The sequence below is a fragment of the Dermacentor andersoni genome, chromosome 1 (assembly GCF_023375885.2).
Source record: "Dermacentor andersoni chromosome 1, qqDerAnde1_hic_scaffold, whole genome shotgun sequence".
In the NCBI taxonomy this organism is placed as follows: domain Eukaryota; kingdom Metazoa; phylum Arthropoda; class Arachnida; order Ixodida; family Ixodidae; genus Dermacentor; species Dermacentor andersoni.
The window spans coordinates 21,589,781-21,604,153 of NC_092814.1; the positions used below are offsets into that span (position 1 = coordinate 21,589,781).

General features: G+C 47.9%; 1 protein-coding gene and 1 pseudogene across 1 annotated transcript in view; one reads left to right on the forward strand and one right to left on the reverse strand.

The window, feature by feature from the left end:
- Positions 1-599: 599 nt before the first annotated feature.
- LOC126545936 (uncharacterized) overlaps positions 600-14,373 on the reverse strand; it is a 120,164-nt gene continuing 106,390 nt past the window's right edge. The window contains exon 7 of the mRNA XM_055061620.2: positions 600-1,131. Coding sequence (XP_054917595.2) covers positions 737-1,131 — 395 coding nt within the window. The 3' untranslated portion in view covers positions 600-736. The remainder of the gene's footprint in view (positions 1,132-14,373) is intronic.
- On the forward strand, positions 9,245-9,884 carry LOC129380506 (uncharacterized; annotated as a pseudogene).

The following is a 14,373-nucleotide window of genomic DNA, read 5'->3' on the forward strand; positions in this document are numbered from 1 at the left end:
CTATACTAAATGTGACATAACCTAGGTTGGCTACTCAGACAAGGTAAACCTTGCTGGGAAGATTGGAAGTAATACAAAAGCGAAACAAATAAAGGAAATATAGAAAGTGAGAGAGAAATACAAAGATTGGAGAGCAGGACAGTAAAAGGAAACTACTGATTTCCCTCGGATGGGTCAGTCCGGGGGTTGCGGTCTACGTGAAGCGGATACCAAAGGGGTGTGTTGCCTTCTTCGAGGCACCTTAAAGGTCCAAGCACTCAGCATCGGCTCAACACCCAGGATCCTCTTTTCCCCAAGGCAGCTTGTGTCAATATGGATTAGATCATGCGCAATATATAATTAGGTAGCTCACGGTGTTTACTACAGCTAAGGGCGCACGGAGGTCTATGTCTGCAACTTAGATCTCTAAATCTGACAATTCGGAATCCTGAACTTCAGAAAGCCGAGTTTGATATACATTAATATATCATGCGCATTGCCGAAAAGTAAGACAATCTTAAACGCTCGGCAACCATTTCCCGATTTCGCAGTGGCTGAATCAGGAGCGTGACCGAGCGTTGACGAGTTGACGAGGCAGAAGCTACTGTTGAGCATGAAGGTTTTATTGGCTAGCACGTGTTTCCAAAACTGATGTTTGAATTTAAGTCGCGTATACATATCGTTTTCACGCTTTAATAAAACGTCGCTTGAGAACCTGTAGTCGTCGGCATTCCTTTGTCTGCCTTTTTTTTTTGTCTCAACTGCGTTGTCCAAGTTGTCTCAACTGCGCACTATACAGCGAAATGCGTGCTTGGTTCCAGAACAAGGGGTGGGCACGTGCCTGCTTTTTTTTTCTTTTTAATAAAAACGTTGTTCCGGTGAACTCGCCTTTGTTGTCTCGCAGCATGACGGCTCGAGAAGGGTAGATCTGCTGGACGACGCAGGTTTCGGCCTCGCCAGGGCTCAGCGGCCGCAGTGCCTCAGTGACGAATCCGAAGCGTGACGCTGAGGTGAGCTCGCGCAGCGCCACGTCTGCCGCGGCCCCAAACGATGCGCGCAGCTCGGCCAGTGTGACGGGCCGGTCCAGGGGCAACTCGATCGATCCCAGGCAGTCGCGACCACCACCCGCCACCACGCACACCTGGTATTGCCCTGCGGAAAACGGTCACTCTCTGACGGTGAGCGTCACATGGTTAACTCGGTGCGCCAAGGACGCCGCATTGGACTATGGTGCCACTTTTATGAAAAAGCCGCGCCACCAAGCGTTCGCAAAAGGACGCACTGAATTAGTTTAGGCTGATAAGTAATATTCGAACCGTACATTTGTGTTAATTTCGCGGAAAGTGGTTGTTTACTAGACGAGAGAATCAAAGCCAAATTTCCATTTTTTTTTCGCGTCAGAACACAAGCGCCATCGTATCATTGTGACGTCACGAAAATGTATGTTTTCATATGTGGGCAGTCTTTGGCGGAGGGGCCACAGTGCAATATATCGACACTTACTGAGTCCTTTAAAATACAACCATCTTTGCTAATAGAAAATTAACTATGATCGAGCAGACGCCACCAAAATCTATGACGTCACGGCTGGCTGATGCGGAAACCTCACGGCGGCGTCGCCATTTGGCCATCTTTCGCTTTTGCATCTCTTTTCGTTTTTTTTTTTTTTTTTTGCTTACACCAAGTCTCCTCTGACACCAAGAGTGGCGGCTTTATATTGCAATAGCAGCCGTACATTCGCCCGAAAGGCGAAGCATCGATTGCGATAGCAAATTAGTAAATATCTACACGATGTAAGGATAGTAGTTTTATCGGTCGTATAAACTTGTAGAGATTCGCTTACTAACTAAATTAACAAGCATGCTGTCCCGCGCGCACAAGCAAACATGAACACAACTCACTCAATGGCCACGCGCACTCGCTGTCAAAATGCTGGAGTGAGAAAGCGCGGCAGCAGCAGTGAGCGAATTCACCTTCGTGCTGCCTCTCGCTTCAAAACGAACTAAGCGGCGAAAACACAGCGCACACGAAGCTATCAGCACTCAGCGCACTCTGCCCCCATCGCAGATCGCTTTCAAGATAGGGCCCGCGTGGTCGCGCCATACGCAGCCGCCACTGAATTAGAACCCCCCTCCTACCTCGCCTCCCCCCCCCCCCCCCCGGTGCTTTGCGCACGACGGAAGACGGCGCGCTGCCTCCCCGTTTTTCTCTTGCGCTCGCGTGATTGAGCCACCACCGTCGATCGGCTCACGCTTGCACGCTTTCACTCGCACATAATCATGCGGTGCGCAGCGACGATGTTATCACCCTTGGACTTTATACAGAACACCACGGAGGCGACGACGGCAGAAATTCGCCTGGAATGTCCGTATAACTGCTCTCGCAATAAACAGTGAGCGCGCGCACCTGACGACGTTTCGGGACGCGTTCCTCGTAGCTGCACGTCGCTCATAGTCTACTGTAGCTGCACGGTCGAGCATTGCGCCGTCTCTGCCGATTCCACACATTTCAATTCTGAGTAGAGCTAGCTCTCTGCAAGGTTCTCCATGGCGGCTTAGAGACGCGTTCGTCACTGCATCCGCAGCACGTCTGTCGCAGCAATGTGCCATTTAGCCTCGCTGGCTGATGAAAGCTTTACGTATACCGATTGACACAGTGCGTGAGATCTGCGTAATTTTGATGATTCCGGGTTGTCTACTTACATTGGAAGTGAGAGAAACAGACCCAGTGAATTGGATGCAAAGAACGGAAACAAAAACTACCATGAAGATTTAAAAGAATGGGAAGGAAGAAATTAGAAGGGAAAATCTCTACGATAACACAAGGAGTGGTGCCTTGCTATTTGAGGTTCGAACTGGTTGCCTAATGATAAAAACATAGCAGAGCAAATATTCGCAAGATGATAAGGCATGTGTCTGCTGCAGCAAAAATCTGGAGACCACTTAAAACATCATAATGGAAGGCGAAGGTATACGTACACCTTCCAGAATCGCTGATGGGTTTGAAGTGGACGGAAGCGTCAACCGGGACGCAGTCGAGATATGAAAGAGACGTTTAGTGTATTGGTGTAAAAAAAAGAAACACGGATGAGACTGATAGGACTGGATCCGTTAAAGTTATAGGTAACTGTACAAGGTAGATATTGAGATTAAAGAAAGCGCAATATGTTTATGGGTGGGGTTCGGAAAGCTGGTCGGGCCCCAGCCCTGCCCCCCCTACCCTCCTACCCCTCCCCCTGGAAAAATGAACACTTTTTGTCTATATTCAGTGGCATTGTCCTCTTGGGAGTCAAGGGTGTATAGTATACTACATACATTTTGTCCTTTGTGCATATGGCAACGCCTCCTGCTCGTGAGTCCACGTGCTGTTCACAAACGACTCCAGTATACCCATCGACTTGAAGCAATGCATCATGATTTATTTATTTCATTTATTATTATTTATTATTATTTGTTCTTATTTATTTTTAGGGATCGAGTGCTTGAAGCCTGCTTCACCACCGCCGCGGGCCAGGACAGTATCGCACTATCTCCTGGATGGGCGCTCGCTCGCCTTTTTTTTTTATTATTATTATTGACGCCCAAACACAAACAATGCATGGAACCTTACCCATATGCAGCTTCGCTGTAATAATAATAATTCCACGTATAGTAGGGCAGGTTCCGGCTATACCTGAAAAATAAACACCCTGCTAGTTTGTCCATGCCAACTGACGCAGGACGTGCAGGCGCAAAGCCGCATTAAAGCACAGTGGCGTCAATACGACAATATGCAAGTGATGGTCCAGCATAATGAAAATTTCAGCCACGATGTCTCTGCAACACTGGGACGCCGTACTGCGTGACGGAAGCCGGATGGCCAGCGGGCGTTGGTCCGTCGGGCACGGTACGTGGCAGCTGCTATTTCTCCTTCGGTAAAAGGATTTCTCTCATCTCACCCACTGTGCGGTGCGCCTTGCGAGCGAATGACCGCGCTAACCTTCTAGCAGACTACGGACAATGGCGCATCAACAGCGCCTCGAGCAAGCACGTCTCGCTGCGCGCCCTTTGTGCCACACCCTCACTGTCGTGTTCCGTAGAAGTTAGTGCCAAATGCCGTCAATTAACACAAACAGCACAGAAAGCTTAAATTACGTCGATTCCCACAGTGAGTGGGATCTGGATATTTTTTTCTTTGGCGGCTCTCAACAACTTATTTTCTTCGCCTACCTTCTCCGTCAGCCCGTTCTTTTCCTGGTCGCTCTTGAGTTCGCCTGCTAGCCTCCCAACCTGCAGCACCAGCTGTTTTCTTAGATGTGTTCTCTTAGATGTGTTCTCTTAGACGTCTTTCCAAATTTCTGCTCTCGCCTTTATAAACATAGTTACAGTCTGCGCAGGAAATTTTATAAACAACGCCTGGAAACTTTTCTTTCTTGAGCCGGTCTTTCACGTGCACCAGTTCATGCTTCAGCTTGCGGGCGCGAACATGCGCCACGTGTACGTCAAATGCCTGCAGAACCCGCGCCAACGCCTCACTGACCCCTGGAACATAGGGGACGGCTGCGTGGGCCCGGGCTCGCACCGTGCGCGACGAAGCGCCGTTGCGTGTGCGCCGTTCCACGGAACGAATAAAACTAACAGTGTACCCGCAACCGGCAAGTTCGCGGTCCACCTTGGACAGGTCAGAGGCACGGTCATCTTTGCTGGAACAAATCTCATGCACTCTTTGTATCAAAGAAGAGGCAAGTGAGCGTTTCTGGTAGGCTGGGTGAATAGACTCGTAATGCAAGTAGCGACCGCTGTGCGTTTCTTTCCTGAAGACACCAAAAGAAAGGCGGCCGTTTTTCCTCTCTACCAACACGTCTAGAAAAGGAAGACGAGAAGAGACCTCCGTTTCAGTTGTAAACTGAATGGATGTCTCTATGCTGCACATATTCGCCGAGAATACCTCTAAAGATTCCTTTTTGATGATGCAAAAACAGATATCAATATAGCGCAGAAAAATCTTTGGGCGGCGGTCGAAGGAAGTCAAAGCCCGTGTCTCCAGTGACTCCATGGCAAGGTTAGCCGCCGTAACTGAAATGGAAGCACCCATTGCGGTTTCGTGTTTGCGGATCACATCGCAAAACACAAAGTACGTGTTTTCAAGGCAGAACTTCAGTAACTTCAGACGGTTCTTCTCTGTCCAAGGTGCGCCGCGAACTTTCCGGTTGCGGGTACTCTTTTAGTTTTATTCGTTCCGTGGAACGGCGCACACGCAACGGCACTTCGTCGCGCACGGTGCGAGCCCGGGCCCATGCAGCCGTCCCCTATGTTCCAGGGGTCAGTGAGGCGTTGGCACGGGTTCTGCGGAGAGTTGACGTACACGTGGTGCATGTTCCCGCCCGCAAGCTGAAGCACGAACTGGTGCACGTGAAAGTACGGCTCAAGAAAGAAAAGTTTCCAGGCGTTGTTTATGAAATTCCCTGCGCAGACTGTAACTATGCTTAAATCGGCGAGAGCGGAAATTTGGAAAGACGCCTAAGAGAACACATGAAATGCGCCAGAAAGAAGAATGTTGTCTCTAACGAACTTGCGGAACACGTGGTAACTTCTAATCATGAGGTTGACTGGGACAAAGCAAGCATAATCGCGAAAGAAACTGGCGTTCCCGTCAGTGTCTGGAATCTCTTTTTAGCCAGGCTACGAAAAAAGTGTCAAGCAGAAATGATCGCAATCTTCGACCTGCCTATGCTAGGTGTCTCGGTCACGTACTAAAAGGGGCATAAGCTCGCTTCGTCGAGCCACTTTTACAGCGAAGCTGTTTATGTGGACCCTGTGCCCCGTCGTTGTCGGACTTTGCTAAATAGGGGCCACGTGACCTAGCGGGAGAGGAAAAGAAGAGCTCAGCAGGGGAAAAGAGGTTGGAGGGACCCCTTTCCCCCTGTGAGAACATTATCTTATACAGTTGTCACAAGGTGCATTTTCGGCATCGAGCCAGATCGGCATCAAAGTTATCAATGATTGATTCCACCCTGCCTCGAAAGAAACAACTATTATGCTGGTAGTTTGCGGCCCACAAACAGTGCCCAGCGATTGAAACGCGATACTAGGAGGGCGTGGCTGTCGGTACTTCTTGCTGGCGCAAGAAGTGCCGGCAGCCACGTCAATCGTCAAACCAATCCAACCAATCGTCAAAAGGATTGCAGCGCCCGCATCTCCAGTGGTGGACATCGCGCCCATTCTACGGAGCTTTGGTTTAGTGGTTCCGCATATTCTATCCCAGCTACAACTATGGGAAGACCACGAGTAGTGCGTACTCCTGAGGAAGAAGCTGCCTACCGCGAGTGTTAGCGAGAGTTGGCGGTGAAACACGCGAAAAAAAATCCACTGGGAGAACCGCAAAAAAAGCACTCCTATAGCATGCTCACCACGCGAAGCACGCAAAAGCAAAAATGAGGTGAAATAATAATGAAACAAAATATCTGCTATATAGACTGCTTGCGAAGTTTGACTTGCGTGGTGTAACAGTCGGTGTAACTAGCACAGCTTCGCTGTTCGACCATCTTCACGAACTGGAAGGGCGGTGTTTTTTTTGTGTGAACAAGGCTTCCCTACGCAAGCCGAAATGTCTTGAAGTTTTCTAAACATCTTGATGTTTGTTCGGCGTTTCTCTGTTTTACATTTTCATCTCGACTGCTGACCGTTTAATGCTTCCATCCGCTTTAAATCCCAATTCTCCTAGAAGGTGGACATTTCTTAAGGGTTGCGGTTGGTGAAAGCCTTCGCATTCCATTATGATGCGCCGAGTTGTCTCGGCATTATTGCTGCAGCACACACATGCATCAACCTGTTGTCAATAATTCCTCTAGTACATTTTTGTCCGTAGGAAAACAGCTCGGGCCTCAATTAGCAAGGCGGTACCGATTTTTCTAGGGTTACTGTACACACTACAGTAACTCTAGATTTTTCGTAGAAGCAGCGCACCGTAGTGATAAGCAGTGGGCACGAAAACAAAGGCGGAGAGTTTTCTATTTCACCTCGGAGGTACTTGAAGACAGAGAAAGGCTTATATATAGGAAATCTAGTTTCGGATCAGCCGATATAGAAGCAAATGAAATGCTACGAGACGATGTTGCGAGAGCTACCAGCGGTGGACGTCACAACTGCCGCGCTTTTACTTCTTCTTTCCCCTACTCGCAACGCGGCGCTTCCGGTTTGCACGGCCGGCGCCCTTCGTTCACACTGCTGCTAGCTGTGCTGCTGCTGCTGCTGCAGGCGGCCGTTGTAAGCCTCGTCTCGGCTCGCTGGGAGTGTGCCTCCTCCGAGAAAACGAGGGCTGTCGTTTAAATTTTGAGTGGTTTTCGGGGCGTATATCACTGCAAAGTATACTTTACGGACACGACCGCAATACCATGCTTTTGTTTTTGCTCCCGGACAATTCCATGTGCTTGTATTTTCGTATGCAACTGCGCATGTTTACCTTCTGTAGCTTTCTGGACTAATATATGCACAGCTTTGTGTTCATGCTGTCTAATTTATTCGCTGTTTTTCGCCAAATTTCGTGATTTGCAATGGCCAAACCATGTGAGGGGCGCCTTTTCAGCAGCTCAGCGTAAGTGCCATTAAGTTTTATTGTGATGGCGATATCTACAGTGATTCTGATTCTGATATCTCCAGCGCACCGGACATATGTCATTCATGCGAATTTTTTCTCAGAGGGGCAGGCTGCCATTGTAATGTCTATTAACAGAATTTAGCCAAATGTGCATACTCGGTTGCCAACCTGGGAACGAAGCATGGAAGCTTAAGGACGACCTACTGAACTCCAGACCTGCACAGATCTCCCTCCTCCAGCATGCCTGGTCTAGTTCGCCCCTTTTGCCGCTAGGGAAAGAACGTACGAGCAGAGTGGCGCTAGTTATAACCTGTTCGCTATCGTCTGTTTCTGTGATCTGTTCAGCGCTTGTCTTGCCACTTCGGCAGGCACAAAGCGCTTGTATTGGCGGTGAATGAATAAATTCACAAATATACAAGAGAAAACATATTTGTGCATGCTTTGAGTTTGAATAGTGAAACTAGAAGAGGAGGAGCGGTGCAAGAAATGTAAACAACGAGCATAGGTGGCAGCTGCAATGCTAGATCGACGGCATAAGTTTCCCTTTCCTAGCCTCCGTAAGAGACGGGAAAAAATGTTTAACAAGGTTCATAGGATAATCTAGCTTTTTTAGTAGCCTAATGTCGTAGGTGACATTAGGATTTACTGCTGTGTGCCGTAGTGAAAGGCAGATGATCTGGTAAAAGTGTAGTAAAAGTATTCACGAGTAAGTCCTCCGCCCGATATGTGCAATGGGCTGATCGATTCTGTTTCAAGGGAAGGTGAGCATATGTTGTTTTTAATCTCGTTGGATGTCTAGCTGAGTAGAAAGCTTGCAAAAAATTAAGCGATCCCAGTGCTTTAAAACGTGCTGCACTGCAAGCCTTAAATCGTGTCACGGAACTCTTTTCGAACTGTAAAGCTAGCTTTTCTGCGTGGTACGGCGGCAGCATAACGGTGGTGCTTAAGATACGTACGCAGTGAAGCTGTGTGCGTAATTCACTTTTTGAACTTACGACGCATTCACGGATAACTTTTAAGAGCTAAAACGAGTGGTAACCGTTCTGTCGTCAAACATTACGGTGGTTTCAAGTTTCTAAAGAGCGCAGAAACGCATTTTACAACGTATACAATGAAACTTGCGTACTTTACGAACTCTATAAGCAATGTGATTTATAATAATCTGCTTGAAAAAGGCAATAGGAGCGGCTATTTAACGCTATTTTACAGAGCAGCGGACTACACGCTCCGACATTTTTTAGGTTCGGGCAGTCAACTTTTGGAGCCAAGTGACCGATCAAAGCCTTGTGACATCACTGTCACTGTGTTAGCAAAATCATCAACTAGACAAGCAGTTCGTCACAACACAACAGCTGCCGTACTAATTACAACGCCGCACAGCCGCCCACCGCGTAGCAGACGAACAGGTTATAAAAGTGCCACCTACGGCCGTCGGTTGAACGGAAGTGGCCGCAAGCTGCTCCCATAGAAGCCGGATATCTGTGCAGGTCTGGAGTTCCAGTAGGTCGTGAGCTTAAGCAACAAGTTCGTATCCCCATATCACTCCAATCTAAGCAATCAGACCGCATCCCGGTCTACGGCAACACTGAAATGGTGTCAGAAGTGTTATTTGATCTCGTGTGAGCGCCAAACCAACAGTCAGTCTATCGTATCATCCCTCGGCAGCAAGCGGCAACCAGCAATCGCAGCCATGGCACACATGCTCCTTCCCTTCCCAAGTTTCGACCGTCGCATTACAGACGCCAACAATATTGGTCACGAATGGACCAAGTCGATAAAAAGGTTCGAGAACTTTCTTTCAGCGAGTGACATCACGACAAATGCAAGCAAGAAAGCGCTCCTCTGCACTACGTCGGTGAGGAAGTGTAAGACATATTTCACTCCCTCCCCGACAGCACTACGCAAGCTGCAACAGCCACAAGCACGACCCAGGCCGAGCAGAGGCCATCGACGCCAGAATACGATGCCGCATGAGCGAAACTGTGCGCATAGTTTGCCCCGCGAATGAACTCGACATTTGCGATCTACAAATTTCGTCAAGCCCAGCAAAACCTTGGTCAGTCATTGGACGCCTTCTATGAGTGCCGCCGGCAGCTTTCTCACCACTGTAACTTCGAGAACGTCGACGCTGAAGTCCAGAACCAAATAATTCTTGCCACAACATCGTCTCGCCTTCGAAAATATGCAACGCTTCATTCCCTCACTTTACCAGACTTAAACAGGGGAGAATGCTCGACGATATCGAGCGGGATGTATCTGAAATTGAAAAGAACGTCGGTAGCAATGTGGCGCTGCTCGCAGGGCACAAGCAAGGACAGCACCATGGCTAACACCAAACAAATTGGAAACAGATGCCACAACAGACCAATGCACCGCAACGACCTCGTGTCTCATCAGCACATTGTCGCAACTGCAGCGGCAAGTGGCCTCACGATCAAGTTGTGCTGCATGGTGCAAGACATGCAAGGAATGTAACAAGGTTGGTCACTTTGCACGATTCTGCCATTCAACGAGAAAAATGGTACAAGCAGTGGACTGTGACAATGGTCAAAACAGAAATTCACAGACAGTCTGCAGTAAAAAGTGTTCAAGTATCAAAGAACATGCAGCCACCTGTGATACAAGTTCAAGCAGTGACGAGTATGTTTTTGTTGCCATGAGCTCACCTCAAGCTGGCCCATCTCCAAAAGTTATTGTCACTGTCAACAATGTGCTAGTCACTTTCATAATCGACACAGGTGGAATGGTGTCAATTGTTGGCAAAAATGACTTTAAGAGCTATCACCTACAGGTAAAACTCCGGGAAACATTCATCAAAGTGTTCCCAAAAAGCCACATCTCCACTTAAACTTCTATGCAGTCTCTGTAACAATTAGATACAAAGGTAACTGCACTGAAAAAGACATGTCATTCCAGGAAACTTTGCACCACCCTTAAGCTTCACAGCAGCATCCAACCTGCGGTGTGTCCAGATGACATACCAAGTTAATGAGCATCGAGGTGACAAGTCAATCGTGGAAGCATTCCCGCAATTGTTTAGTGGAGTTGAAAAACTCAAAAACCAGCACATTCACCTTTTTGTGGACGATACTGTCACACCTCTTGCACAACCACACAGGCGTATTCCGTTTGCTTTACGTGACGCCACAGAAAAAAAATTGAACGCCTCCTGTCAGAAGACATAATTTAGCCAGCCATCGGACCTACACCGCGGGTGTCCATTGTGGTTAATGTGCCAAACCACATCAGCCTGATGAAATTCAAATCTGCATTGACATGCGTGTTGAAAACACTGCCATTCAACGGGAACGACATTTGTGCCCAACAGTGATTGACGTCATTGTTGCCTTAAATGGAGCAACAATATTCTCCAATCTTGACTTGAAGAATGGATATCATAAGTTGGAACATGAGCCTTCCTGAAGGCAACTCACCACGTTCTCAACACATGTTTGCTTGTTTCGCTACAAACGCCTGAACTTCAGCATCAGCAGTGCAGCTGAAATCTTTCAGAACACCATACGCCATGTGCTCAATGGCATCCGCAATGGCCTGAATGTCAGTGATGATATTCTTGTCTTTGAGCAAACAAAACTGGAGCATGACACCTACTTGGAAGCCGTTCTGCAGGGACTCCAAGAAGCTGGATTGACACTCAATGAAAAGAAGCGTCACTTTCATCAACGTGAATTGAACTTTGTACTTATTTTTTCAGCTGATGGCGTTCGTCCTGATCCCAAGAAGATAGCAGCTTTCCTACAAATTAAAACACAGGAGTCACCACAAGTGAAAAGCCTGCAAGGAATGATCAACTATTCAGGCAGATTTCTGAGAAATCTTGCTGACCTCACACAGCCTTTACGTGAACTGACATTGAAGAATGTTGTATGGGAGTGGACAGAACAACAGCAGAACGTTCTTGAGAGACTAAAGCAAGCCATGTCTAATGCCTCCACCCTTGCTTACTTTGATCCATCCAAACCGACAAAACTGGTGGTAGATGCAAGTCCACATGGAGTGGGTACTATCCTCACACAGCGTGACAGTGAACACATTTTAGCGATAGCTTATGCAAGTAGAGCGCTTACACCAATTGAAATCTGCTACTCCCAAATTTAACGTGAAATGCTCGCAGCTGTATGGGCCATGGAACACTTCTTATTTACCTTTGTGGAATCAGCTTTCTGTTGCTGACTGATCACAAGCCTTTAATGAGCATACTGGGAAAGCCAAGATCATCACCATCTGCCCGCATTGAGCGCCTATCTACGCATTCAACAGGACAAGTTTGGTGTACAAAACACTGCAGGAAGTAGTAACCCTTCCGATTACCTTTCCAGGCATCCAGTTCCCGAAACGAAAATGTGCGCCCGCATCGACAAGGTACCTGATGAGTATATCAACTTTATCCAGCGCCATAACATCCCAAAGGCCTTCTTGGTTCAAGAAGTCGCTGACTCAACGAAAGCAGACCAGCAGCTACAGTCACTTATCAATGCTATCCATCACCCCACACTCAACAGCTGGGTCTCAGCTGAACTGAAGCCATTTGCATCTATAAAGACAGAACTAGCAAGAATGGCTGAGGGCCCCGTCCTTCGAGGAACATGCCTAGTTCATCCCACTACCCTGCAGAAGCAAGCAGTGCTGCTCGCCCACAAGGGCCATCAAGGCATCGTCAAAACCAAACAAATGTTGAGAGAAAAAGTGTGGTTTCAAGGCATAGATAAGCTCGTGCACACTTTGATTAAAAGCTGCCTACCATGTCAAGCAGCTGTTCCTTAAGCAAAGCAAAAATCACTTGCCATCACGGAACTACCCAGTGGTCCCTAAGAAGAAGCGTCAGTCAACTTTTGTGGTCCCTTCCTAGATGGAAAGTACGCTATGGTGGTGATAACTTCTCACGATACCGAGCGGTACAAGTCAGACACTTCACAAGGGCAAACAGTATGCTTCCCCCCTGCGACAAGTGTTTTGCCAGTTCGCAATCCCTGACCAGGTAAAAAGTGACAACAGGCCACCGTTCCAAGGCAGAGAGTTTTCTGCACTCCAAAAAAGTTAGGATTTTGGCATCATCGGATCACACCTTTGTGGCATCAAGCTAATGGCGAAGCTGAGCGGTTAATGAGAACATTGAAAAAGCAATTTCGCACTAGTCAGCTTGAGAACACAGATTGGAAAGTAGAGCTCGACACTTTCCTGAGGTCATACAGGTCTTCAAAATACCTGATTACAGGAAGATCACTGTATGAACTGCTGTTTGGCAGACCGATGAGAAATCTTCTGCCTTGCTACGATGAAGCTGCTTCGGAAACGGAAGACGTAACCAAGTTGAAAAAACTGTGCTGGAGAAAAAAAGCGTATAACAAACAACATGCTGATGCACGAAGGCACACTCAACCACATCGCTTCTGTGTCAGTCAACGAGTCTTGTGCAAGCAAGACAGACACGACAAGTTCACTCCGCACTATGATCCAGACCCTTATATCAATGTCAGTGTTCATGGATCACAAATCAAGGCATCGATAAGAAATAACGTAATAACGCGCAACTCAAGTTTTTCAAAGATGCCTCTAGCCTTAAACAAGCACTAGCCAAAACATCATTTGACTGTAATGACATCATATGTCCTCTACCTACCTCAGTGCCAGGTCCTGCATGACCTGTATTGCACCAGAGTTCTCCAACACAGCGCTACCCAAAGAGAAACAGAAAACCTCCACGTCATCTTTCTGATTGTGGAGAAAGGACACAATATTCCTTTTTATAATTTTTTCAAGTGTACGCCGCGATTTGTGGACTTAATAGAATTGCAAGTTTGAAGAAATCGGAAACAGAAGTGAAGAAGGCGAGCTGAGGGCAGGTGGCAAAGAAGCTAGAAGGGTAAAAGGACAAAACTAAAAAATTCGCATTGTATGCGTTCTTTTTCCGTTTTTTTTTTTTCTTTTTAAACATTATTGTCTTTGTAATGCCCACCTCCTATGCTCTCAACGGCGAGTGGCAGTATTGAAAATAAAATTAAAAAAGTGTTAGGTGAAGAACGTGCGGAGGAGCTCGAGCGGCGAAGCCACGGTGGTAGCAGATCGACTTCGACCCTCGGGAAGAGCTCCTGCCGTTGTTCCTGCTGCAGCCGGTGACCAAGGGCCAGATGCGGAGGCCTGTTCCGGGACCAAGGACGAGGCCTGCTGAGCGGCTCCTGCCAGGGCGCAGTTGCTGAGGGTCGTTCCTGGTCGAAGCCTACCGAAGTGCTGCCTGCGTGGGTCGACCCTGGGTCGCGGTCCTCGTGAGTCGCGGCAGGACATCGCAGTGGTGTTTTCAACGCAGGCTGGCGCCGCATACGGTAGCGCAGCCGTATGCGCTACCGTATGCCGCAGCAACCGTGCCACCTCTGCCTCGGCTCACCTCGGCGACCGTACCGTGCAACGACAAGCGAGCTGTCACGACCCAAACTGTGAGTTGGTTTTTTGAACTCTTGACGCGCCGAACGTTGGTGTAGGACTGGTCGTCTTGACTCACTGTCCTTCTCTGGACTGAACGTCACGTACACCTGTCTGAGCGTGAAGCTTGATCTGTGATGCTGTTTTCTTTTCTTGTCCTTTCCTTTCCTTTACCGATCGTTTTCTGTGTGAAAACTAAACATTTGTTTTTGTCTAATAGCGTTTCTTTCACATCCTTCCTCGTCCTAAGACACACAAAATAGTGACGAACGTCCATGATCATCACACTGATTTCCCGACCTGACGTGACTGTTTGTTGACAGGAGACATTCACGACTTTTCAGCAGTCAACTGTTTTCTGCTTATGATTTTCTCAATCAC